General features: G+C 38.8%; 1 protein-coding gene across 4 annotated transcripts; it reads right to left on the bottom strand.

Annotated features, from left to right (window-relative positions):
- Window positions 1–22,289, bottom strand: LOC121420205 (DDB1- and CUL4-associated factor 8-like). 4 transcript variants are annotated; one of them, XM_041614755.1, is made up of 10 exons: window positions 22,208–22,289; window positions 15,759–16,555; window positions 14,437–14,577; window positions 11,553–11,647; window positions 6,179–6,286; window positions 5,099–5,232; window positions 4,203–4,310; window positions 3,325–3,575; window positions 2,809–2,925; window positions 1–691 (listed from the first exon to the last, which is right to left on the bottom strand). In XM_041614755.1, exons 2-10 carry the CDS (start codon window positions 16,515–16,517, stop codon window positions 599–601), a joined length of 1,806 nt encoding a protein of 601 aa, XP_041470689.1. In that variant the 5' UTR covers window positions 16,518–16,555; window positions 22,208–22,289; the 3' UTR covers window positions 1–598. The 4 variants fall into 4 exon arrangements, with proteins under 4 accessions (XP_041470689.1, XP_041470690.1, XP_041470691.1 ...); XM_041614756.1 differs by lacking the exon at window positions 22,208–22,289 and adding an exon at window positions 22,112–22,193; XM_041614757.1 differs by lacking the exon at window positions 22,208–22,289 and adding an exon at window positions 22,102–22,122.
- Between the last annotated feature and the right edge of the window lie 4,768 nt (window positions 22,290–27,057).

Genomic DNA, 27,057 nt, shown 5'->3' with positions numbered 1-27,057 from the left:
ACCTGGCGTACCCCTCTGAATCATTTTAAATAAATTTAATCATGTTTTAAAATGCTTTTTTAAAACAAAACATTCCCATTGCGCCAACCCTGGTTCAAAATCTCAATTTAAACAGAATTGACAAAAATAGCCAACAATCAACATGGTGTCCCGTTTCATGACGCTACCATGAAAGTATATTCTACTAAAGATGAACCGTACAGCGCCCAGAATAAAGAGTTCTGTTCCTCACTTTGATAAACTCTTTCCATGAGCTGTCTCAAAGGTGACATGACATTTGCTCCAGTGACAACTGCTCCGGGATTTATTTCATGTAAGATATAGGGTTAGGCATGCAATAGGGTTTTTATGTTCGGTTTAGGGTTGGGCTTAATTAAAAAAGGGTAGTGTGTTATATCCATGCCTGAATTTGGTCATTCCATCAGTGTGTGGAATTTACAGCGGAGCAATTGTTGCCTGAGCGAATGTCACGGAACCGTTTCATGGTGCAGACTACTAGTATCATCTCTTGGGTTGACTGGTTCCGATGATGATGATGATGGTGATGATGATGAGCAGATGCTACAATGTATGTTGTCTATTGGTGTGATGATGTTCCCTATGATGTTGCACACTGTGCCGTTGGGAGATCTTCACTCGAATCGCTTGAATCGTCGGAATCACTGCTATCTAAATCACCGGCCTCCCTTGCCTGCAAGACATAAATAAACACAATGGGTGATTTAAAGTCAGGGTGGGTGTTTCATAAAGCTGTTTGTAAGTTAAGAGCGACTTTAAGAATGACTGGTGATCCTTTCTTGTGGTAAATTGTATATTCATTGGCGACGGTTTAGCGCGTAAGAAAGGATCACCAGTCGTTCTTAAAGTCGCTCTTAACTTACGAACAGCTTTAAGAAGCGGCCCCGGGGATGGTGTTGGAAGCACGTATTGGATTGCGTTTCCTAGCTCCACCACCTATTCTCAGTTTACACATAAAATCCAGGGGGCCGTTTCATGAAGCTGTTTGTAAGTTAAGAGCAACTTTAAGAACGACTGGTGAACCTTTCTTACGAGCTAAATAATCACCAATGAACATTTAATGGTGAATATCATTTACCATAAGAAAGTATCACCACAGAGATGCCAAGTTCAAAGACCAGCTATGCGTGAGATTTTTCTGTGAATCTGAGTGAGATCACAGACATGGTGCACAATGTATATGGGGATAGGCTGTGATAGTTGCGTGAGACAGAGATTTGAGGGGATGAACAAGAGTCCAAAATGCTTGAGTCTCACGTATAATGCGTGAGACTTGGTAGCTCTGTCACCAGTTGTTTTAAAGTCAATCTGGACTTCGAACAGCTTTATGAAACAGCCCCCTGATCACAATATTGACAGCTCAACATCTAGTGAAGGATTATTCAGGACCATCTTCATTTTGTGTATGGTGTTTTACACTCCTGTAAAAAAATGACCTAACACCAACACCAAAGGTAAACACTAAGCTTGAAATCATCCAATACACTGTATAATATAAAATGCAGAAAATCCATTACTACACTGGGCACTGTTAATATAGGTTTATTCATATTGTGCACATATCCACCTTGTTAGGTGCTCAAGGTGATCATACATTTCCCAAACTAAGCTATGCTACTGATTCCAGGGGGCCGTTTCATAAAGCTGTTCGTAAGTTAAGAGCGACTTTAAGAACGACTGGTGATCCTTTCTTACGCGCTAAACCATCACCAATGGTGTATACCATTTTCCACAAGAAAGGATCACCAGTCGTTCTTAAAGTCGCTCTTAACGTACGAACAGCTTTATGAAACACCCCCCAGTGCTCAATAATTTTTTTATGGAACTCCTACCTGCCAGTAGCTCACCTTGGTTGAACACAGCACATCATGGATCAATTTCTTCCAGAAGGAAATTATGCAATGGCTGGGATTCAAACCCACCACCCTCGGTTTCAAAGGTAAGAGTCAGAACGAAGGGGGGGGGGGTCATAAAGCTGTTAGTATATTTAGTGTGACTTTAAGAATGACTGATGATCCTTTCTTGTGATAAATGATGTCAACCATTAAATGTTCATTGGTGATTATTTAGCGTGCAAGAAAGGTTCACCAATCGTTCTTATAATCACTCTTAACTTACATACATGTACAGCTTTATGAAACACCCACAAGACCGAAGCGTGCCAAATTTGCATTAGGTAACAAATATCCTGATAAAATCTTCAATTTTTTTCCAGGGATATAGTTTTCAGGCTAGGAAATACTCATTTTGTAAAAGTTGGTTACTTTGTCATGAATTTAGAACCGACCCACACTGATCAGTTCTCTTTGGATAAATAATTATTTTCATCAAAGTGGGTGTTTCATACAATTGTTCGTAAGTTACCCGTGACTTTACAAACGACTGATGATCCCTTCTTGTGGTAAATGATATACATCACATTTTCATTGGTGTTGATTTATTTCTTAAGAAACGATCACCTGTTGTTCACAAAGTCGTTCATAACAACCCAAAAAGGACTGTATGCAGATATACTAATGGACTATCCTGTCTGTTTTCACTGACATATTTTTTGTTGGACTACCATGTTTACTGAGATGACTGATAGTAAAGACTAACCTGTCTCCAGATGACTGATAGTATAGACTAACCTGTCTCCAGATGACTGATAGTAAAGACTAACCTGTCTCCAGATGACTGATAGTATAGACTAACCTGTCTCCAGATGACTGATAGTAAAGACTAACCTGTCTCCAGATGACTGATAGTATAGACTAACCTGTCTCCAGATGACTGATAGTAAAGACTAACCTGTCTTCTTGCTCTATGTCTTAGATGAGCCATAAGAAACCTGAGCATCGCATTGTCTTCAAACTCTGGTCCTCGAACACGTTCTTCTTCACGTTCTCTTCGATTGGTCATCATCAGCTACGTGAGAGAGGAAATAACATCAAAATGAAGGAAAGCTTAAATAATTCACTAAAATAAAAATTAAGTGATAATGCTAGATGAAGAATATGAACAATAATTTACGTACAAATGCATTGTTGGTGTGGGGTATAGGGATAAATCTCCTTGAGTAGCCTTTGGACAGAGCCCTCCATCTGATGGTGATGTTTATATCATACAGGGTTAATGTGCAGATATTTCATCTGAGCAAATGTCATGGAACAAAGAAAATGGAGACAGGATTGCAAATTGTTTTTCATGTATTAACATGTGCCCTTTTGAATAGAGGCTTTCACCAAAAATTACAGATATTTAGAGCCTGGAATGCTTTAGCCCAAAGAAGGTAAAATTCAAAGAATAAAATCTGACTGTCCACACCTTCTTCAGACCATCCATCGGTGTCGGTTCACTCCTTGTTGGAAGCCACACCTTAACATCATGGTCCAGCCCACTGGTTGCTAGGCAAGGCAGTAAGGGGTGGGGCTCCAGACAATTGACCACGCCTCCAACATCCCCCTGCATGTACTGGACAATCTTCTCACTCTCTTTCTCCCAGAGGAAGACGTTTCCGCAGTCGCTGCCGGAAACGATGTACTCGCTCTTGGGACCGTAGAAATTAACTCCTTTCACTGAAACGAGAAATGAAAACAGATGCATTCAACCTGTCATGGGGGAAATACTTCAACCTCAAAAACAAAAACAAAAATAACAATAGTCCGGGGAGTGTTTCATCAAAATTTAACTTCTGATATGTTGTCAGATCTGACCATGTTCCTTGACTTTGATTGGTTGAAAAGCACTGTTACTATATCAACTGTCAGATAAAACCGACTTGTCAGAAAAAAATGTCTGACTAGTCCTTTGATGAAATGCTCTCTCAGTTATTTAGAGGGTCTATGAGACGTACATTGTCAACCAGTCATCGGATCCATTTCGACATTTCAACCCCCATCCCAGCCTTTATATAGCCAAACACTTCAAAACATTTCCCAGCATTTCCTTACACTAAACACTTAAAAACTTATCCCCATCATTCTCCAAACATGGCAAGCAATGAGAGTCTTAAATTGTCAATATTCCTCTCATTATAAAAAAATATACAAAACGAACATCTACATACAGTATATACATAAAAAATGTCATATTTTACCCAGGGTATTTTATTTTACCCACTTCAGTTCTGAAAACGATCCTGCCAGCAGGCCCTGCTTAACATGATAATGTTACATTTACACTAACATCATTATAACATGTACCTGTGGCATTATTGCGATGGCCCCTGTATGCGTGAATGAAGTCAGCTCCGTCGCTATGGGAACTATCAAACAAATAGATGTCCTCATCGTTGTAGCTTGCGAGGATTTCTGTAATAGAAATCAATTGGATTAATGAAGAACAGAACTTATCCAACAACATATTCAAACAACTTGATAAAACCTTTCCGATAACAGCACAAAAGTTATTAGAAATATCACTAAAAATGATTGAAACCCCTCCCCCATGCCTTTCCTATGGCAATGCACTTTAAAACACATTAGGAAAATGAACCTTACATGTCTGTATCCATGACTACAGCTTGTGCCATAATTCATGAACACTGGTCAAATACAGAGAGGAGTTGGATTGTGCAATGACTTTTCCTTTTTTTGGGGGGGGCGGGAGGGGTAGGGGTCAATAACAGTAACAGTAACAGTAACATGCAATTATCATGGCAACACTGTCCGACACATCACCTCCGAAAAATGCATCTCGTACATCTTTATGTCAAGCTCTGTGTGTTGAATTACATCAGCAATGGTAATAAACTGAAAATAAAATTCGATCTGAAAGATTTTTACACATTCATCGGCATTGATGAAATATGCCGCTACCCTGGCAAAACAGTTTCCAACGCAGACCACCTTTATACCCCCTTAAAACTTTTTTGTGCAGGTATAACAATGTCAGTGCTAATACCATTTTAATATATATCTAATATTCCTTGAAGACAGCTATGTACAGTGCATCCCATAAAAAAGGAAACGCGTTTTCAGAGATAACTCTCACTCTCATAAAATGTTTTGCAATCAACTTTGACAATACCGTGATTCTCAAATTCCTTTTTTTCTGGGACACACTGTATGAGCTTATCCATCTCACTTATTGAACTTACCTTGACCGTTGTAGGAGTAGAGACAGCATGTTACATTGGCCTTTACTTGGTCATTGTCTTTCAAAGAATCTGGACAAAATTTCTTCACCAGACCAGAGTTTTCTTCATCCGTTATCTTGCGTTTATCATAAACCCTGCAGAAAACAAAACCTTATTTTATTTACTGAACAAAGATGCATCATCATTATAGATATAAGGCCATAGAACAAAACTATATCATATTTCAATATCTCACCACACATACTAGTCTCTGCCACCAACAATGAATTGGTTGATATTTACTTGTATATTATATTGGGTGGCTCAGAACAGAATACCGGAGATATTCCAAGAGTGTGGGAAAATATCAGCCCTAACAAGTGGCATGCATGTATGTCTGGTATTCCATGAAATAAAGCAATATAATATAAGTATAATTAACTATCCCAATCCCCCCCCAAAAAAAAAAGAGGAGAAAGACTTTAAATACTGGTCTCTGTCACCCACAATAAACTGGGCAATATTTTTATATATTACCTTACAGACTGGTCTCTGCCACCAACAATGAACTGGTTGATAGTTTGAAATATTCCTGAACATACTTGTCTATACCATCAACAATGAACTGATATGTTTCCTTATAAACTGGTCTCTGCCATCAACAGTGAACTGGTTGGAATTCCAATTACCTTACATATTTGTTTCTGCTACCAACAGTGAACTCGTTGATATTTCAATATATTACCTGACATACTGGTCTCTGCCACCAACAATGAACTGGTTGCTATTTTAATATATTACCTTACTTACTGGTCAAATGTGAACTGGTTGATATTTTAATATATTACCTTACATACTGGTCAACAGTGAACTGATTGATATTTTAATATATTACCTTACTGGTCAACAGTGAACTGGTTGATATTTTAATATATTACCTTACATACTGGCCTCTGTTACAATGAAGTTGGTTGATATTTTAATATAGTACTTTACATGCTGGTCTCTGTCAACAATAGTGAACTGCTTGATATTTCATGATATTGAATCAAATAGTGATCTCCACCACTAACAATGCTGGTTTATATTTTACTATATTACCTGACATACTGGTCCCTGCCACCAACAATGAACTGGTTGATATTGGATGGATTGACAAAGATGGTGTATAAGGCAACTTTCCTATCGTTTTCTTTCACTACCATCAACCTGAAAAGAGATGAAGAATACAAACATAGAATGAATTGAAATATACTATGTGAGTAAAAAAAAATCCCCAATTTAAAGAAGAAATATGTCATCTACACGTAATTATTATATATGGCTTGAAAAAGTAATGTTCTCCCAAATAATTTGTTACCATATCCATGTGGTATGTGTTAACGCTTTGATGACCAGGAAGTATTATTTGCGATGATAGAAATTTGATTTGCGCCAAAGTGAGGCATGACTGCAATGAATGAATCCAGATGCCAATGATGTCATAATCCTAAATGAAGTAGTAAACATATTTGCTAATCCCTTTTCAATGAAATTAACTTGATGATTGTTTATTAAACAACTGTAATGTAAATTACTGAAAAGGTGTTTTGAAATGGATTGCAATGCAACCTTTGTCCCCCACCCCCCTATCATATTGCCCTGGCAAACCTTCCCTGCATTATTAAAAGTTTAATTTCTCGCATTGACAAGAAACAAAAGTTCCTGTATGTAGTGAATGGTGTACATTTACTTCTTGTTCTGTGATGTGTGACCTAACAACTGTTTAGTCTGCTTGTTCGGTAGCTAGCGCTAGTCTAGTAGCATCTTTCTTAATCTTATTCTCCTGCCTTTCTTAATCATATTCTTGACCAAAATGATACCCACTGTAATAATTACATACAACTCAATAATGCAATGAATATACCGTTCAGCAACAATGTGCTTTTTTATTTATGAAGTTATATTGCAGCTTTTGCAATGGTAATATTTATTTATATTCCCAGTATCTATTTCCTATTACGGTAGTTTTTGCCTCCCCAGCCTTTCCTTTTTATTCCCACTTTTTAATGTGCAATATTTTGTGTAAGGGAATATTGTATACTTGATTTATGTCATGGGAGCAGCATGTGTGGGGGCACATGCCTCCGGGCAACAGTGCTGAATTTCACTATTGTGCCCCCTGACCCACTTGCCGCTCCCATATATCTTTTCATATTGTAATCGTTTTTTTGATGTGTTTGTGCTTTTTATATTGGTCAAATAAATAATAGTAATAATAAACTAATCTCTTCTTACATTTCGAGGAGTAATCATCGTAACACTTGCTACATGTACTTGTGCTATCCCTCTTCCAGTCTTCTATTCTTACTTTCAAACAACAGTAAGTAACTTGATCACACAAATACATGGGATAAGCTACATCAGGGTACTTTTTGCTTATTCAACCGAGATTATTGACATCAAAAGGGGATATCAACCCTAATCCTGGTCCAACATATGAACTATCGTCAAGCATCTATCGTGTTCCACGTCAACACATTAGACAGCCAATTTGTGAGCGAACTGTTTACGACAGGTCTTTTCTTCTACAATGCAACCCTGCATGGCAACATCTCAAGCCTGAAAAATTGCATTTGGACTTGGACAATATTGTTAACAGAACTAATAAGAACAGAGGAAGAGTCAGTGAGGAAACATGGAAAACAATCAAGGATCTTGGTATTCTGAAGTCACTACGTGCAAGGAGGGGAGGAAAGAGAGCACCCATGAACAGAGAACAATCATCTAAGATATCAGTTGTCATCACGTCTGCAAGGAAGAAAAGTCATAAGGTTCCCGTGGGTATAAATTCTCACAATCTGAAATCTTTGGTTTAAAGGGGAATCCAACCCAAATAAAAACTTGTATTTATAAGGAAAAGAAAAATCAGACAAGTTGATAACTGAAAGTTTGAACAATATTGGACAAACAACAAGAAAGTTAAGAATTTTTAAAAGTTGTAAATATTGGTAATCACTATACCCATGGAGACTTCAAATTGGCCACATATGGGATGTCATAGTGATGTAAGGCAAGGACTACTCTTCCATGTACTCCAATACATATTAGGGCTAAATTGTCTTTTTTCCCAAAAGTTTTATTTCAAATTATACTTTTCTTTCATGAGGACATAAAACAATATACTATCTGGGTTATATTTAGATTACTGCCCCAGGGGAATGGGTACTAAAGAGAAAACCACAAATCCCAGATAATAAAGTACATGGCCTATGGGAAAGTTGTCCTTGCCCCTTGTCATTATTTACTTACCAAGTTGCCAATTTTAAATCTACATAGTATTAGTGATCTCAAGTTTAAAACAGCAATAACTTTCTTATTGCTTGTCCGATTTCTTTCAAACTTTCACCATTCTGTTTAATGTATTTTTCTCCTTCCCAACACACCATTTTATGGCCAAGGCTGGATTCCCCTTTAAATGTAACTGTTCTGTAGCATCTGGTAATAAAGTAAATATATGTCTCTGGAATGCCCATTCCATTCGCAACAAAACAACTCAGTTAGTTGAGTTCATATTGTATAAGGATATTGATGTTATGATTTTAACAGAAAGTTGGTTAAATAAGGAAGATGATGTCGTAATAGGGAAGTGCACTCCACCAGGTTACACTTTAATCAATGCACCACAAAATTCTGCCAATTGTCGTGGGGGAATTGCGGTTGTGTTCAAAACACCCCTCAAATTAGTGATCAAAAAGCTAGAAAATTCAGCACAGTATTCTACATTTGAATGTCTGCATCTTGTAGATAACTCTGGTTCCATACACTTTGTGGTTGTATACAGACCACCACCCTCTGCTGCTAATGGGTTCACTGTACAACAATTCCTAGAAGAATTTGATGAATTGACATATGAAATATCATTTCCTGGTAAACTTATGTTGTTAGGAGATTTTAATCTACATTGGGAAAACCCTCTTAGGGGTGATGTACAACATGTCATGAAGACAACCAATGGGGTTGGCTTAGTCCAGCATGTACATGGTTCCACTCATGAATTAGGTCATACTCTAGATTTGGTATTTTGTCGTGAAGAGTGTAGGCTTAATGATTTTCAAGTACATGATACCCACCTATCTGACCATAACATGATACCCTTGAAGCAGCGAAACCTGCAGTTTATGTATCATACTTTTACTCTTCGAAACTATCGAAAATTAAACAAAGATAATTTACCAAGTCTCTGCAAGAGTTGGTATCCTCTACACCCAATGATGCAGATTGTGATTCAATGTTTGAATATTACAACACGGGGGTCAGCAAATTGATTGATATGTATGTTCCATCTGAAACTAAATCAAAGCCTGTAAAACCCCGGATGCCATAGTTCAATGAGTCCATTTTTGAAGCTTGCCAAGAGCGTCGAAGATTGGAACGCAAGTGGCGTAAAACAAGGGAAGAGTCTGATCGGAAACTTTACATCAAAGCAAATAATCATGTAACAGATGTTGTTCAGTCTGCCAAAGAAGGCTACCTCAAAGACAAGTTAAGCACTAGTTCAGTTAAAGGTGTTTTTACAGTCATTCAGTTTCTTCTAAATATAGGAAGGTGGCTCATCTTCCAGTTTATGATTCGGCACAATTATTGTGCGGCCAATTTTCCTCTTTCTTTGTGGAAAAAATAAAAATGATTAGAACAGAAATTGACTCCCTGGATTCTATTCCTGATCCAAGGTTTGAGGATATAGAAGTTGAGGGAATTAATTTGTTTACTTCGTTTACTTTACTCACACCATCAGAATTGCTCAAAGTGATTAAGTCATGCTCGAGTTCTACTTGCCGTTTTGACCCAATCCCAACTTGGCTCCTGAAAGATAACATTGAAAATCTGCTTCCCTTACTTACAGATGTCGTCAATAGTTCACTAGCTACTGGCGTTTTTCCTACAGGGGCTCACACAGCTATCATCAAACCATCCTTGAAAATGTCTACTTTAGATAAAAATGAGCTAAAAAGCTATAGATCAATTTCAAATTTAACTTTTGTTGGTAAGCTCATTGAAAAGGTTGTTTGTAATCAAATAATCCAGCATATGGGATCTAACAGTTTACTTGATCCATTCCAGTCAGCATACAGGCCCAAACACAGTGTAGAATCCGCACTTGTTAAAGTAAAGAATGATATTATGTTTGCACTTAATTCTAACAAAGTTGTATTGATGGTCCTTTTGGACATTTCTGCTGCTTTTGATACCATAGATCATGCTACTTTTTTATCACGCTTGTCCAGTAGAATTGGAGTCAGATCTGTTGCTTTGACCTGGTTTAAGTCATATCTAAGTGGTTGGTCCTCTCAAGTTGAAATATTGGGTGAATTATCCGAACCCCAAATGTCTAACTTTGGACTACCACAAGGCTTGGTTATTGGACCTGTAGGTTATTCGGTATATACACTTCCGGTGGGAGACATAGCAAGACATCATGCTATTAATTATCATCTCTACGCAGATGATACTCAGTTATACATATCTTTTTACCCTAAAACTGCAGGAGATCTTGAAAATGCCCTTGATAAACTGCAGAGATGCATACTTGACATCAAACAGTGGATGACCGTAAACAAATTAAAGCTGAACGACACAAAAACTTAATTTTTCATAGCTACCTCATCACACAATTTGAAGAAATTACCTGATATTCAACTTGAAATCGGTGATCTTCGCATTACTCTTTCGGAAAAAATTAAGAACCTAGGAGTATATTTTGATAAACATATGACTATGAATGATCATATTTCCACTGTATGTTGTATTGTCACATATCATTTGAGGAACATAACTAGAATTCGTAGGTTTATTGATCAGTCAACTGCTAACCATGCCATACGCTCCCTTATCCTTTCTCATCTTGATTTTTGTAATGGTCTTCTGTCTTCAATACCATTGTCTCACATTAATCGTCTCCAGCACCTCCAGAATTGGGCTGCCTTTCGAAGTCTGCCGTGACACACCTCCTGAACCCCTGTTATATAATTTACACTGGCTCCCGATTAGACAACGTATTATTTTTAAGTTACTACACCTTGTATACAAATCACTCTATAACCAAGCTCCAAAATACTTGTCTGATTGTTTAGAAATTTATGTCCCAGGTAGAAGAACTAGATCCTCTGAAGACCCACTTAAATTAACATATCCAACAAAAAGAAAACAGACTGGAGATAGAACATTCACTGTTGCATCCTCTATGGAATGGAACAAGCTCCCTCTTGCAATAAGACAATCCCCAACAATCAAGTCTTTTAAGAAGTCACTTAAAACTCTCTTGTTCTAAGCAATTGCCTTCATTTAATATGTCATTCTGATTTTGTTTGTATCTTATATATGTTAATTGAAATTGTGAGCGCTTTGGGCCATTTGGGAAAAGCGCGTTATAAATATTGAGTATTATTATTATTATTCGTCAAGGGCAAGAATTGACAAAGAATAAGGTACTTACTTGGAGTGTTTTTGTTCCCTTAAATCAATGTTAAAGACTGCAGCATCCTCTCCGCATGACATAAACACCACTGGGCTATCAGGCTCAAGACCAAGCTAAATAAATAACAGTAATAATAAACAGAATTTATCACCATCTTTAATATAAATATGTTTTATACATAGTGCAATTAAAAAAAATATATATACACTCCAATACCCTTTTCTCACGCAGTTTTCTTAGCCCTGGAACTTTGAATAAATTGTATAAATACAACACAAGGAGAATACTTCATGAAGAATTAAGTGTGACTAAAAGTCACGCTTAAAGGTATACATTCCTGGAATTCAAGAGGGTGCCGTTAGACATGCATACGCACGGCACATGGCGCCAGCTGTCCATTGACACCACCTCTATACACAGATGTCATGTTCAGAATGCCCGAACTCTGACGTTTCTCGGCTCCGTTTGCTGTGAGAAGTGACGTCCGCAGATGTTTCGGCCCAATAATGTAGCAAAAACCAGTGCAGCGTACATGTATGTTTACCGCGCATGTAAGCATATGCTGCATGACTGGCTGATGATTGACAGCTGCATGCAAATGACTGTGTTGATGATCTTCGTAAATGAAGATGGTGATGACTGCAGCATGCAACAAAACCATCCAAAAGCGTCCTCTTGAATCTCGGGAAAGCATACCTTTAAGTGCCAATTAGCATCAGGTTATTAAATATTATAAAGGAAAGCATGCCCCATCAGCGTGATCTGTCCGATGCAGTGATGCCTTAGTAGCAAAGACAACTTTCCATAGAAACATCTCCCCACCCCCATCTTGCAAAGAGTTACGACATATCCAATCTACCACAACTGTGGAAAGGCTACAACGTCAACATATAAAATGCATGTTTATTTGTTTTAAATGTTTTCTAGGTATGAGTTACATTCATGCATTCATCCCTTTCTTGACATTGCAGTATGCTCCACTTTGATGACAAAAGGACATTGTGCACATTTCCAGTGGGAAAAATTATGACACTGATGGATTGAGGTTGATCAGGGCACCGCCTTACAAAGAGCTAAGATTGATCCAATCAACCACAACTACATGTACATGTATGGAAAGCCAGCAAAGTTGAAATCAAAATATTTTCGAGATATGATGTATATTCATACATTCATTGTTCTTATGACAATTCAGTGTGATTCTCTTTGTTTACAAAGGACATTTCATGTAGAAAAAAATATGACATTGATTGATTTGCATATACTTGAGGTTGATTGGATCAATCATATCTCTTTGCAAGACGGGACCTTGGAGTCAAATAATGTATTCCATCTTCAGTGCATGTGGTGGCCTAGGTAAAGGTATTGCCAAGCTTTCTGGCTGAAGACCAAGGTATTCGGGATATGTACATGTATCACCTTACATTGATTGCAACACAGAACAAAGTACAGGACATTCATGTATTAAAACATACATGTACATGTATCATGGAGTAGGCAGTACATGCATATTACATGTACATTACAGTAATGTACATGTAAATGTATAAACATAAGAGCAATGTATGTTCAATAATAATAACAATATATTTACCCAGGGTAGCCACTTAATTTCTGTAAACTGTTCTCCCAGCGGGCCCTGCTATGATTATCACCCTGGCTATTAAAGCTAGGTTACTGATTCAGATGCACAGAGCTTTTTTAGGAATTACTTCCTGCCGCTACCCCATTTACCTCACCTGGGTTGAGTGCAGCACACTGTGGATGAATTCCTTCCTGAAGGAAACTATGATATGGCTGGGATTTGAAACCACGACCCTCTGTTTCAAAATTTGGAGACTAATCCATTGGGCCACAACGCTCCACAGACCAACATGCTTATACAACGCATGTCACTGCCGAATGCATCCTTATGTGCTCAATTGAAAATAATTACCCTCGCTTTAGCCCTGCAGCCTTTTACAGCATGGTGGCATTTCAAGGAATAAATTCCTGCCAGGTAACCATTTACCTCACCTGGGTTGAGTGCAGCATAATGTGGATTGATTTCTTGCCGAAGGATATTACACCATGGCCGGCAAAAAAATATTAATCCATTTTCGGGGGGGGCTACTGGGCCTCCTGGATCTTCCACCGACATCAGGGCCTTGTCTTACACAGACTTACAATTGATCTTATCAACCATGATTATTGAAAGCCAGCAACATCAACATGAAATGCATGGTTGTTCAAATTATTTCCTAGATATGCTGGATATTCATAAATTCTTAGACAAGTATGGAGTGTGCTTCTCTTTGTTTATGAAAGACATTGTGCAAATTTCCAGTAGGCAAAATTATAACACTGATGGATTTCCATACAGTTGAGGTTGATCTGATCAAACGTAACTCTTTGTAAGACGGGCCTCAGGGGTCCCTTACAGAGTTGTGATTGATCTGATCAATCTCAATATTCATCAATGCCATACTTTTCATATAGTAGATTGGCGCAACATTGCTTTAGAGCACAGAGAAGCACATTAAATTGTCACTTGTACAATGATGCATACAAAATATATAATCAAATATTTTGAATCTATGCATTTTGGATGTTGAAGTTGCGAGCTTTCCATTGATTAGGGCCCTGTCTTAAAAAGAGTTACAATTGATCCTATCAATCGTAACGCTATGGAAATCCATCAGTGTCATAATTTTTTCTACAGGAAATTTGCAAACTGTCCTTTGTAAACAAAGGAGACCACACCAAATTGTCAAGAAATCAATGAATTTATGGACATACATCCATATCTAATTTCTTTTAAAATTAACATGCATTTTACATGTTGACATTGCTGACTTTCGATAGTTGCGATTGATCCAATCAATCGCAACTCTTTGTAAGACAGGGCCCAGCATTCACCAACCTTGTGTGCTGCTCCTTTGTGTTGCACGATCTTCTTAGTCTCTTTGCAGACCCCAGTGGTCGAGAGTTCAGCGACCCTAACCTGCCCATCTCTGGCGCAGCTGACCAGAGTCGCATCACCACTGCATGGCATGAACTTAGCCTGTATCACCAACACAAACAAATGTTAATAATAATAAGAGTATTGACGTTTGACGTCATTAATTTTCTGTTTTTAAACTTTAATTTCATGAAAATATTGAAGAAGATCATGATGAAAACCTTCATATAACAAATTTTACAGAAGTAGATCATGGTGGCCCAAGTTTGGTCAAATGAATACCTTAAGGCCACAACGAGCCTTACCACTAGCCTGCACCGATTCTGAAATAAAACGCAATAAGATTTGATCCAGTATTGAGACATGGAACAGTATACTGTGTGAGTTTTTTACTTGTCAAAAAATATTATGTTATAATCCTTAATAGACTAAAAAGCAAAATATCTAGCTATTAATGATGTCATAGCAATTTTGGCTAGATTTGAAACCAATTTGGCACTAATTCCAAAATAAATGCTTGCAATCATCCAAAATTGTTATATTAGTATCCTTACAGTTAATTTGAACTTCAAAAAACAAAAGAGATACCCTTCATTCACATTTTCAGAAAAAGAGTACAATGCGATTTGTTCAAAAATTGGATCGTGGACCAGTGGTAAGGTGTGTTGTGGCCTTAAAATAGGCCCTATTCAAATCAAGTGTAAATTGACGTTGTTCATAACTGCTTGAAACCAGGCAAATTTATACTGATTTCAATGGGGATAGGCCATAAATTGGGCCCCAAAGGAGCACTTCTCACCAACTTTGAGTTGAGGTACCATGGCTGAGAGGTCCAAGGCACCTGATTCTCCATGTGAAAGTCCTAGGTGCGATTCCCGGCCATGGCACCTAAAAATATATGCCTGTAAGCAAGGCACTCTGTTATATTTCACTCAAATAAATGAATAAATTCTTGGTGACTATGTGTTCAGGTCGAAGATGTTTTTCATCTGGCACTAGGTGCACATGCACCCCCCACCCCCACTGCTGAGGCAAAGGAGTTCCGACACTGACAAGCAAAACGAAATTTGAACCCCTTCTTCCGCTTTCAACAGCTGGTTTTCAAAACTTTACTTCCACCTCCCCAAGATGTGCACCCCCACACCACTCCTCCAAAGGATGAGCACCTCCCCATGCTTAGACCAGCCTATGCTCTTGCATTTCAACGACCACTCACAAAAATCTGGGCAAAGTAACACAAAGCTTCTTATCTGTTTATTCATTCACAAATGGAGCAAACTTACCTGAAAAACATTGCTCCTGTGCCCACTTTCGAAAATGAGTTTGGGTTTTTGCTGAGCCCAGTCCCAGAGCACGATCTCCAAATCATCGCTACCACTTGCTAGAAGGTCACCTCCTGGGTTAAAATGCAAGGTGTTCACACAACCTTCATGGTGCTTCAGTTCACAGTACTTATCAAGTCTTTCCACCAATGGGATACTCCCCATGAAGTTCAAACAGTACGGCAAGGGGCACCTCTGGTAGTGTCCAAACTCACGCGCGCGTATCTCGTGAAGCGCCTGCGATTTGGGCGCAGGAAGATGCCTGCCGAGTATTTCATTCTCCATGTCGCTGCAGATGTCGTGATCGCTTTCCTGCTTCGATCCTTCCTCGTCGGATTCTGTTTCTGAGTCACTGCTAGTGTTACTGTTCGAGACCCTTGATCTATCGTCCCTCCCCTCTTCCCCCCTCTTCCTCCTGTCACTGCCCTTGTTTTCTGTCCTTTCTGAAGAAGTCTCTGCCTCCTTCTCGTCATCTCCTTCCTTTCTTTTGCTTTGACAGCCGCAATCTCTGTCTGCACATGACTTTGTGGCACGGCTTCCTTCCCCCTCACCGCTGGCATTTCCAGTATGGACGTCATTCTGAGTATTGCTGTTGGTCTTGTCACCTGCATCCTGCCTACCCTCATCGGTTGTCTTGTCCACTGGATCACTGGTATGGTTGGTAGCCCCTTCTGACGTAGAGGATTCCAGCTTATCTCCTAATCCAGAGTCTTCTGCCATCTTCACGCCGACCCAACTTCACACCTTGATTACAATACCTAGTTAACAGAATAGAAAGATATTAATGGTGATTATTCAATACATTCTAAATATGAATAAAATGAGAAAAGAACTCCTACATGTACCTGACAACTCCCACCTGACAACTCCTACCTGACAGCTCCTATCTGACATCTCCCTCCCGACAACTCCCACCTGACAAGTCCTGCCAGACAACTCCAGACAAGCTGCCAGACAAATCCTCAAAACTCCCACCTGAAAACTCCTACCTGACAACTCCCACCTAAAAACTCCTACCTGACAACTCCTATCTGACAACTCCCAGCCAACAATTCCCACCTGACACGTCCTGCCAGACAACTTCAGACAAATCCTCAAAACTCCTACCTGACAACTCCTTCCTGACAACTCCCACCAGACAACTCCTACCTGACAACTTCCATCTGACAACTCCTACCTGACAACTCCCATCTGACAACTCCCATCTGACAACTCCCATCTGACAACTCCCACCTGACAACTCCCACCTGACACCTCCTACCTGACAACTCCTATCTGACAACTCCCAACTGACAACTCCCACCTGACAAGTCCTGCCAGACAACTCCAGACAAGCTGCCAGACAAATCCTCAAAACTCCCACCTGAAAACTCCTACCTGACAACTCCCACCTGACAACTCCTACCTGACAACTCCTATCTGACAACTCCCAGCCAACAATTCCCACCTGACACGTCCTGCCAGACAACTTCAGACAAATCCTCAAAACTCCTACCTGACAACTCCTTCCTGACAACTCCCACCAGACAACTCCTACCTGACAACTTCCATCTGACAACTCCCACCTGACAACTCCTACCTGACAACTCCCATCTGACAACTCCCATCTGACAACTCCCACCTGACAACTCCCACCTGACAACTCCCATCTGAAAACTCCCATCTGACAACTCCCACCTGACAACTCCCACCTGACAACTCTTACCTGACAGCTCCTATCCAATACCTCCCAGCTGACAACTCCTACCTGACAACTCCCATCTGACACCTCCTACCTGACAACTCCTATCTGACAACTCCTTCCTGACAACTCCTGCCTGACAACTCCAGACAAGCTGCCAGACAAATCCCCAAAACTCCCACCTGAAAACTCCTACCTGACAACTCCCACCTGACAACTCCTACCTGACAACTCCCACCTGACAACTCCTACACATCCTGCCAGACAACTCCAGACAAATCCTCAAAACTCCTACCTGACAACTCCTTCCTGACAACTCCTACCTGACAACTCCTACCTGACAACTACCGGACAACTCCCAACTGACAACTCCTATCTGACAACTCCCACCGGACAACTCCCACCTGACAACTCCTACCGGACAACTCCCATCTGAAAACTCCTATCTGACAACTCCCATCTGACAACTCCCACCTGACACCTCCCACCGGACAACTCCTTCCAGAAAAGCTGCCAGACAAATCCTCAAAAGTCCCACCCGACAACTCCTACCTGACAACTACTACCTGACAACTCCCACCTGACAACTATCTGATAATTCCTACCCGACAACTCCTACCTGACACCTACCTGACAAGTCCTACCCGACAACTCCTACCTGACACCTACCTGACAAGTCCTACCTGACAACTCCTAGCTGAAACTCCCAGCTGACAAAGTCTACAAGCTAAAAACTCCCAGCTAAAATATCCGATTTAGGGCAACTCCCACCTGACAACTCCCACCTGACAACTCCCTCCAGAAAATTCCAATCTGACAAATAGAGTGATCTGACAATTTTCAGAAATTATGTAAGATAAAATTTTAGGGACAGCTTAATGTCCTGAATGAGCTTGTGTAAATGTAAGGAGCTTTATTGTGGTAGGCCAAATTTTATTTTGATTCAAGCATTAAAACATAGAAAGATGAAAATACAGAAAAAGATCTTCATTTCTTGGGGGAGGATGTCAAATAAAAATGGTAGTGGTTACCCACTTCCCAAACAAATAAAAAAAATAGTTTCTTTTTTCTATTGTTTTACCTAGGGATACCTAGGGAAGTTTCTGAATGTAGGCATGTTATGCCTCTGTATTCAGTTCTAGGTTTTTCTTCCTCAAGATGGCTGGCTCACTTCCAGGAACAGGGCTTTCGTAGTCATATTTTATTGGCTCATTTTTCCAGCATCTATCCAGGGCAGCTTCAAAACTGTGCACACTTGGGGCAGTGACAACATCATTACTTAGGCTGTTCCATGTCTTACGTAAAATTTATTTTGGGAGCAAAAAAGTAAAAACTGACAAATGGCGCAAAGTAAGTTAGAACGTACATGTAAGTTAGAACATGAACAGACACTCACTCAGCTCACCAGAATGTGTAACATTATTTATACTTATACCTCCATTCCTAGCTGGCAATCTCTCATTCTTTCTCCTTTCTCCATTCTCCAACACTCAGTATTAAACGTTAGAGCTCTCTCTCCTCCTCTCTCATCCAACTGTCTTATCCTCCATTGATTATTTGTGTCGGAGTTGTAGCCGTAGTAGTAACTTTTACTTTAGGCATCATCCGACATCAGGCCTCGAAATAGGATTTTTGGGGGGCAAGGCCACTTTTTTGAGGGGCACTTTTTCACTGAGGCCAGGCAGCAGAGGGCACCAAGGCCACTTTTTAAGGGGCATGTAATAAATTATTTGTAGGTGTTACAGTTTCGCGGCGTGGGGGGGGGGGGCTTTCCACAGTCGATGTTATACATCAGATTCATTACCAAACCACATTATTTACTTAAGAAAAAATGAACTGAAAATGAACTGAAAATGAAAAAATGAAAAGTCTGACAACACTCACTGTATAAGGTTTTAAAAGAAAGTTTCATTATTCTTCAGAATCACTTCAGGACAGGATAACACATCATTGCATTGCTTTGAGTCTTGAATTTGACATCCAACATGTAACATGTACATATTAACAAATCAAGTAAAAGTACCTCTGGTAGAAGTAAATTTCATCTAATTCTTTATCCAAATTACCTCATGGTATGCCAAGTAGGCCTGGGACGAATACCCTTTTTGCCATTCGATTGTTTGCCAGAGGAAACATTCGATTAGTTCGATTAATAGAGATTCCTGGAATATCAGAAATCACGCACTCAAAAATTGACCTACTTCCATGACCTAGCGGTAGCTGCGCTTATTGATATGGGCTGATATGATGGGAGTGGAACTTGGAATAAATGCATTGTATACAAGGAACATGTACTTGTACTGTGTTTGTCATTTATCCCGCCCTCTATACACACAATGAACGAATAGCAAAGGAGTTGTACTGTGTTTGTCATTTTATCCCGCCCTCTCTGCACACAATGAACGAATAGCAAAGGACTTTGAGAACTGTGCGTGACCGCTATGGTGCATGGATGTTAGGCCTGGGACGATTGTCATTTTTACCATTCAATAATTTCCTGAAAAAATAATCGAATGATTCGATTGTTCGTCGGGAATCAGGTCTTTTAGGTCACAATAGTTGACCTACTTTATGGTGACCCCCCACCCCATGAATAAATCTCCATCAAAGTCACATGTTTAGAATAAATGAAAGTAGGACCTTTTTCCCCTTCTCCATATTTATATCAAAAGAAACTACATGAAATGAGATTAAAACTTTCAGTTTATTGTTCCAATGAAAATCCTTCCTAAATCCATGCTGGTACTCTGGTATTATGCATGCATCCCTCCAAGTGCCACACCCCTGCATATGAATGAATCAGCCCAGATCAGAGTTCAAAGTCCAAAGATGTAAACAACTCATTCATGAACTATTCTTTGAGACTGACCCCAGGTGGAGCATTTCTTGAACAATTACATCCCTTGCCCACACCATGTCCCCGCCCCCACTTGTGGCACTGCCCACGATTCTACACATGTATTTCAAAAAAATATTTTGCAAATATTTAATTTGAAATACCTTTTAAAATTACGATTTTTTATCATTTGAACCTACATGTATAACTGGGTCTATTTTTGGAGACTAGTCGAGAAAGTACGGTGAAGACTGGCACATGTTGGAATGTAGTTTTCATTGTGTGAGGGGGATAGAAAAAAGGTTGCATTATTGTTTTGAAACATGAAAGGAATTCTCCGGCTCCCACCCTTATCTTTCTCTCTCCCTCACACACACACACACACACAGATGGGGGAGGGGTCAATTTATTTCTGAAGTCATGACCTCTCCTGATAAGGGAACCACATGCCTTCTTCTTTGTTTCCCCAAAAGTTTCATTGGCTATCCGAAGGTCCAATCAGCTCAAGTGAGCTTGGTTGTGTGTTTTCTTATTGTTTTGTGCACGCAGACATGACAATGAACTCATTTTGTGTATCAAGGGCTCGTCCATTCTTATGCTGCAGCTTACATGGCATATGTAAAGCGCACTAGCTGGCCGCTAGCGGTGTATAGCTACTAGCTCATCGTTCGGCGCGGCTTCAGACTAGACTGCATACATGCACTGGACGTTGCTGGTAAAGCTAAGATATTGGATACTTTTTGAGATCGGAGAAAAGTTTTCCTCGCTCAGAAAAAAGGTGCAGACTTTCAAATAGGGCACATTATATATCAGAAAAAGGGCACATTTATGAGAAAAAGGGCACCACGGCCATATAAAAAAGGGCACATTTTTAGTGGCCGTAACTTTTAGCAAAAAGAAGAAGGGCATGACGGCCAGTAATCGGGGCATCGACGGCCATGGCCGTCGATGGCCGTCGATTATTTCGAGGCCTGCGACATCCAATTCCAAAGACAAGTCCAGACTACTGAGCTAAGCAAGATCATTTAGGTGGTGTGTAGATAAAAAAGAATGAAATAGAATCTAGACCGGACTGGACTACGTATATACAATTTACATCAGGGAAAGACTTCCATATGTCCCCTCCACTAATTTTAAAAAATACTTCCCCAAAACCCCCTTCTGTCTTCTCTTTTTTCTTCTTTTTTTTCTTCTTACTTCCGGTGGGAACTTGGATTCGAACCTCTCGCTGCAGAACGAAGCATCTCCAGTCTGTCGCCTTACTCACTGAGCTAGCAGGAATTGTTGAAAGCCATGGGTTTCATAACAATTATCAACCGATATTACGACTAGTCTACTCTCCAAGAGTATTGGGTATTTATTTTTCTGACTAAATAAACCGATGCCATTGGGAATTACACACACTCGAATTTTTGACGGAATAAAGCCATATTTTGGTATGTATCCGACTTTTCCTTCTTAAATCTCTTAGATATATGTTAGATAATTCTTGATAAACCTTCTCCATATTTTTTTTTTCAATTTTAGTGGAGGGGACATATGGAAGTCTTGCCAACATCAGATATGTTGCTTGCTGAATTGTGCTCCATCAAGCATGTGGATCCTTGAAATGTGATAATAAATGCACAAGCCAGTAGAGTAATGAACTCATGATTTAAGTAAATCAGACAGAGTCCGAGACCCGAGCCAGGACCGAGGGCCAGCCAACTTTCGTCTGTGACTCACTGACTGACATTGACAATCATGTTTAATTCATTAAAGTCGTTGAATCAAAATACACTACTCACCATTGACTCCCATTGACTATGCTATCAGATATCAGGTCAATCATAAGTTAAGAACACCACATAATAACATAAATCAGGCATATATTTAAGGATATTTCCGACTTACCAAAACACACAATGCAAAACGTAAACAAATGTCGGTCGCTCTCAAAAAAAAAAGCTAGCATGCTGCCATCAGCGACGTGTTTGATCAGACTTTTAAAAATGGCAGCCCCCATTTCTGCACGTCCCGTTAAAGACAGCACGTTAGCCATTCTCTGATTGGTCAATTAAGGAAGTCCGATAGTGTGTGCGTGTTACGTGCAGTCTATGACTATGTAGCCGTAGCTGTTCTTCTTCTTCCTCTATCGTTCGTTACGACTTATGAGTAATGTAGATTCTTGCGAATTAATTTCAGATGATTTATGGGTTAAAAAAACATGTAGATCTATTTAATGTTCACGATATCTTGAACAACAGAGAATCTATGAACCCGAAACAGAATACAGAGCTTGCAATACTCGTTAGAGGTATAGGTATGTGTGCGCGCGTACAAATTTAGATGCGAGACCAGTCGTTTTTCGAAAATGGAACAGTGCAATTACCACCATTAGAGTACCAAATTCAATCATAAATTCAAGGGAAGCGAGCGCGAGTTCTGCAGCCAGGGGCGGATCCAGCCTTCGCCAATCGGCCGCTCGAAGTTGATTTTAGGTTTCTTTCAATGGTATAGTCCTAATAGTCACTTCTATTCTTATTCAATTCAATTCAGTATATATTTCCAAATTCATTAAAAAGAACAAAATGAGAACTAAAGTATATATACACAAAGAAAAAATAAATAACATGAAACAAAGCAAAGGTATCAACAAAACATAACTGAAAAATATAGTGGTAATGATAGAATTATGGTTGGCACATGATTGTAAAAATATAGATGAACAAAATAATGAATGGAAATCGGGCATGCACAAAAAAGCCATAAAAAGGCTTGTTAAAACGCACATACCCACGAATAAATGAATAATTTATGAATAAATGTAAATATATAATATCATAATCCTCATTTATATAATGCGAGCGCGAAGCGCGTGCTAAATTATTTTGGAAATCTTATGTATTTTTTCCTAAAATATTGAACATTCTGGGCAATGTTTAATATCCCGAAAAAGATGTGTATGCAAATGAGTAATTACTACGAACGAAGCGCGATCAGAAATGAACTGATGGAAAAGGTACTGCTTGTGCTTAGCAAGGCATGAATATGTTATATATATTTGAAAAATCAAATAATGCGATTGCGAAGCGCGAGCTGAAATTTTTTGACATTTTTACCAAAGGAATGGAAATTCTCAGCACTTTTTGTAACTTAAACAGAATAGGTATATAACTAAACATTGATGCGAACGCAGCGCGAGCAGAAAATTTCGAGATTTAGACCTACTGAACGAGACACTTTATTCAAGTTTGTAAATCATGAAAAGGATGAGTAAGTGGGGGTCTTCCTTACATTAATAATGCGAGCGCGAGCAGAAAAGATACCTGTTAAGGACTGCTTGGACTTAGCCATGAAGACGTTACATATTTCAACAGTCAAATACTGCGAGCGCGAGGCGCGAGCTGAAAGATTTTGACATTTCTACATAAAGAATGTAAAAATTTAATCAATTTGTTTTAATCGTGAACAGGATAGGTATATAACGAAACAATTGATGCAAGTGCGAAGCGCTAGCGGAAAAAAAATGATTCACTCTATTCCTGTTTTGTAAATCATGAAAAAGTGAGTAATATAGGGAATCTTCCTGCATTAACAATGCGAGCACAAATCGCGAGCAGAAAATTTTTGACATTGTGATCTGAAACTGGATAATGATTTTAATAAAGAACAAGTTGAGTATCTGAATAAACATGCGCGTGCGTGTTTCATATTTAGACATATAGAATCTAGACATTCTTAATACACTCTTATCATGATATTCCGATCAGAAAAAAGTCAATATCAGCTCTATATTTCAAGCACTTTGTAGGAAAAATTTGAGGTGGATATATGGATCGCACTTAATAAAGAACTGATATTTTTCATTATTATTATTTTTAATTTTAACATAGGACATGGACATCATTAGGACATGCATATGAAAATGACTATCTCCCTATTCCTCTTGCTAAGCGGGAGATGAAACAAAAGGGACAAATTAATTATCAAATTAATATCTTATTCATAAATCTGATGACATTATGGCCTGAAAACTGGACATTCCAAGCACTTTTGTAATTATGAATAGGATGCATCAGTTAATATGTTTTGACCATTAGCGCGAGTGCAAATCGAAAGCCAAAATTTTTGGTAAAATGTCATAGAAACGGGATTTTAAGAGGTTTGTTGTATAATCAATATTAAGAGATACATAACTCGCCAATCAAAATGCGAGCGTGCAGCGCTAGCTGGTACGTTTTGACAATCAGACATGAAAAGGGACATTTTGAAAACTTGATGGAATACACGAAAATAATAGGTACTTGGTACTTGACAAATCAAATTTTGCAAGCGCGCAGCGCGAGCAGAAATTGTTCATTTTCAGACCATATAATATAAATTTTTAGAGAGCACTTTTAAAAAATCAATTTGTAAATCAAACAAAATAACGAAAGTTCGTTTTCCGAGCTGAAATATATTTGTATATTGAGTTCAAAATTTGATATTTTAAGCTCCATATTGAGCAAGATAATGTAAATCACCTAAAACGCAATGCGAGCGCGAAGCGCGAGCGAAAATTGTATTATAGGGAAACGAAAGATTTTTATTTTCCAAGTCCCCCGCCCCATCTTCTTATTTCATTCAATTGTCTTTGTCCTTTTATGTTTCCCCTTATTTTTTCCTCTCTTTTCCGTTCTTTTTCTTTTTTTTTTGCTCTCTTTCTCCTTTTTTTTCTTTTTTTGCTCCGCCAATAGGGGGGGGGGGGGGCGGGCCCCTCTGGATCCGCCTATGTGCAGCATACCAGTGGAGTTGAAATTTGAAAACATCATCTCGTAGATTATATTGCCCCATTATAAAAGCATCTAATTGACATATAGACTATATGTCAAGAAAATGGCAACACGGCTGTCTCTAATTGTCATATGACTATATGTCAAGAAAATGGCAACACGGCTGTCTCTAATTGTCATATAGACTATATGTCAAGAAAATGGCAACACGGCTGTCTCTAATTGTCATATAGACTATATGTCAAGAAAATGGCAACACGGCTGTCTCTAATTGTCATATGACTATGTCAAGAAAATGGCAACACGGCTGTCTCTGATTGTTATATAGACTATGTCAAGAAAATGGCAACACGGCTGTCTCTAATTGTCAAATCGACTATATATCATGAAAATGATGCCAAGATATTTGTAAGACTTAACCACTTGTAGGGGTTGATCATTTCCTAATAGAATAGAACATTTTAAATGTTATTAAAACGTTTTTTTTTTTGCTTTTTGGGAAAAGTTATAACGATGTTTCAAAAACACTATTTTCTTTTAGCATACATTTTTGTCAAAACATTAAAATATTAATCGTATGATTTTGTTTTATTAATGTTCTAAAAACGTTATTACAAAACATTATTTGGAATAGATAAATGAAACCTTTTCGAAATGTTATTAAAACATTATGTGCTATGGGAAAAATGGACCGTTTTATATTAGACTTAAATATGCTACTTATAAGGTAAATATATAGTGCATAAATTGAAGACTATATTATAATATAATTATGACTCCTCACTATGAAAATGGCAACAGGTCTGCATGTAAGGCAGCCGCGGTCAGCGTTAACTGACAGCCGTTTTTGGTGTTTTTTTTTGAAGGCCGTGAAATATAAAGTTATAGAGGCCCGTCGTCGGACATCATGATGGAGAAAAACTTCAACTTTATTTCAGAGAGTATTATGTGTATGTTCCTCATACTTAATTTCCTTGATGATGTTGATGCCTACTGATAGAATGCCTTCACACAGCTCTTAATTAAGTGTGTCAGGGTGTGCATTTAGAGTTACGTCACAGTATAATAGGAGGGGGCGGGGTTTCGGCACACTAAAAGCCGCGGGGGCGTGATTAGGGCGGCGGCTATTATGAGGCGAGTAATCCGGGAACACTAGGTCAATTGTCAGACTTGGACACTCTGTACCTCCTATACAGAAATACAATAGCGAAGAAATCATAGTCCCTGAATAGCGATTACTATAATTTCGTCATGAACTTGGCAACACGGCTGTTTCTAAAAGTACATATAGACTATGTCATGAAACTGACAAAACGACTGCATGTGTTACCATTTTCTTAACATATTATAGTCTATATAACAATTAGAGACAGCCGTGTTGCCATTTTCTTGACATATAGTTCATATAACAATTAGAGACAGCCGTGTTGCCATTTTCTTGACATATATATAGTCTATATAACAATTAGAGACAGCCGTGTTGCCATTTTCTTGACATATAGTCTATATGACAATTAGAGACAGCCGTGTTGCCATTTTCTTGACATAGTCATATGACAATTAGAGACAGCCGTGTTGCCATTTTCATGACATATAGTCATATGACAATTAGAGACAGCCGTGTTGCCATTTTCTTGACATATAGTTTATATGACATTTAGAGACAGCCGTGTTGCCATTTTCTTGACATATAGTCTATATGACAATTAGAGACAGCCGTGTTGCCATTTTCTTGACATATATATAGTCTATATGACAATTAGAGACAGCCGTGTTGCCATTTTCTTGACATATAGTCATATGACAATTAGAGACAGCCGTGTTGCCATTTTCTTGACATATAGTCTATATGACAATTAGAGACAGCCGTGTTGCCATTTTCTTGACATAGTCATATGACAATTAGAGACAGCCGTGTTGCCATTTTCTTGACATATATATAGTCTATATGACAATTAGAGACAGCCGTGTTGCCATTTTCTTGACATA

This window comes from Lytechinus variegatus, chromosome 8 (genome assembly GCF_018143015.1).
Source record: "Lytechinus variegatus isolate NC3 chromosome 8, Lvar_3.0, whole genome shotgun sequence".
Taxonomy (NCBI): Eukaryota; Metazoa; Echinodermata; class Echinoidea; order Temnopleuroida; family Toxopneustidae; genus Lytechinus; species Lytechinus variegatus.
Note: the sequence above shows the minus strand (reverse complement) of the source record. Positions and strands in the feature narration are given on the sequence as shown.

What these genes read in the sequence shown, in the direction of transcription:
- LOC121420205 (XM_041614755.1), bottom strand. Translation starts at nt 16,517, where the DNA reads ATGGCAGAAGACTCTGGATTAGGAGATAAGCTGGAATCCTCTACGTCA. An exon ending in ACAGGAGCAATGTTTTTCAG is followed by an intron (nt 14,578 to 15,758) that starts GTAAGTTTGCTC and finishes TTGGTGATACAG; the next exon opens with GCTAAGTTCATGCCATGCAG. An exon ending in CCATCGCAATAATGCCACAG is followed by an intron (nt 3,576 to 4,202) that starts GTACATGTTATA and finishes TTCTCGTTTCAG; the next exon opens with TGAAAGGAGTTAATTTCTAC.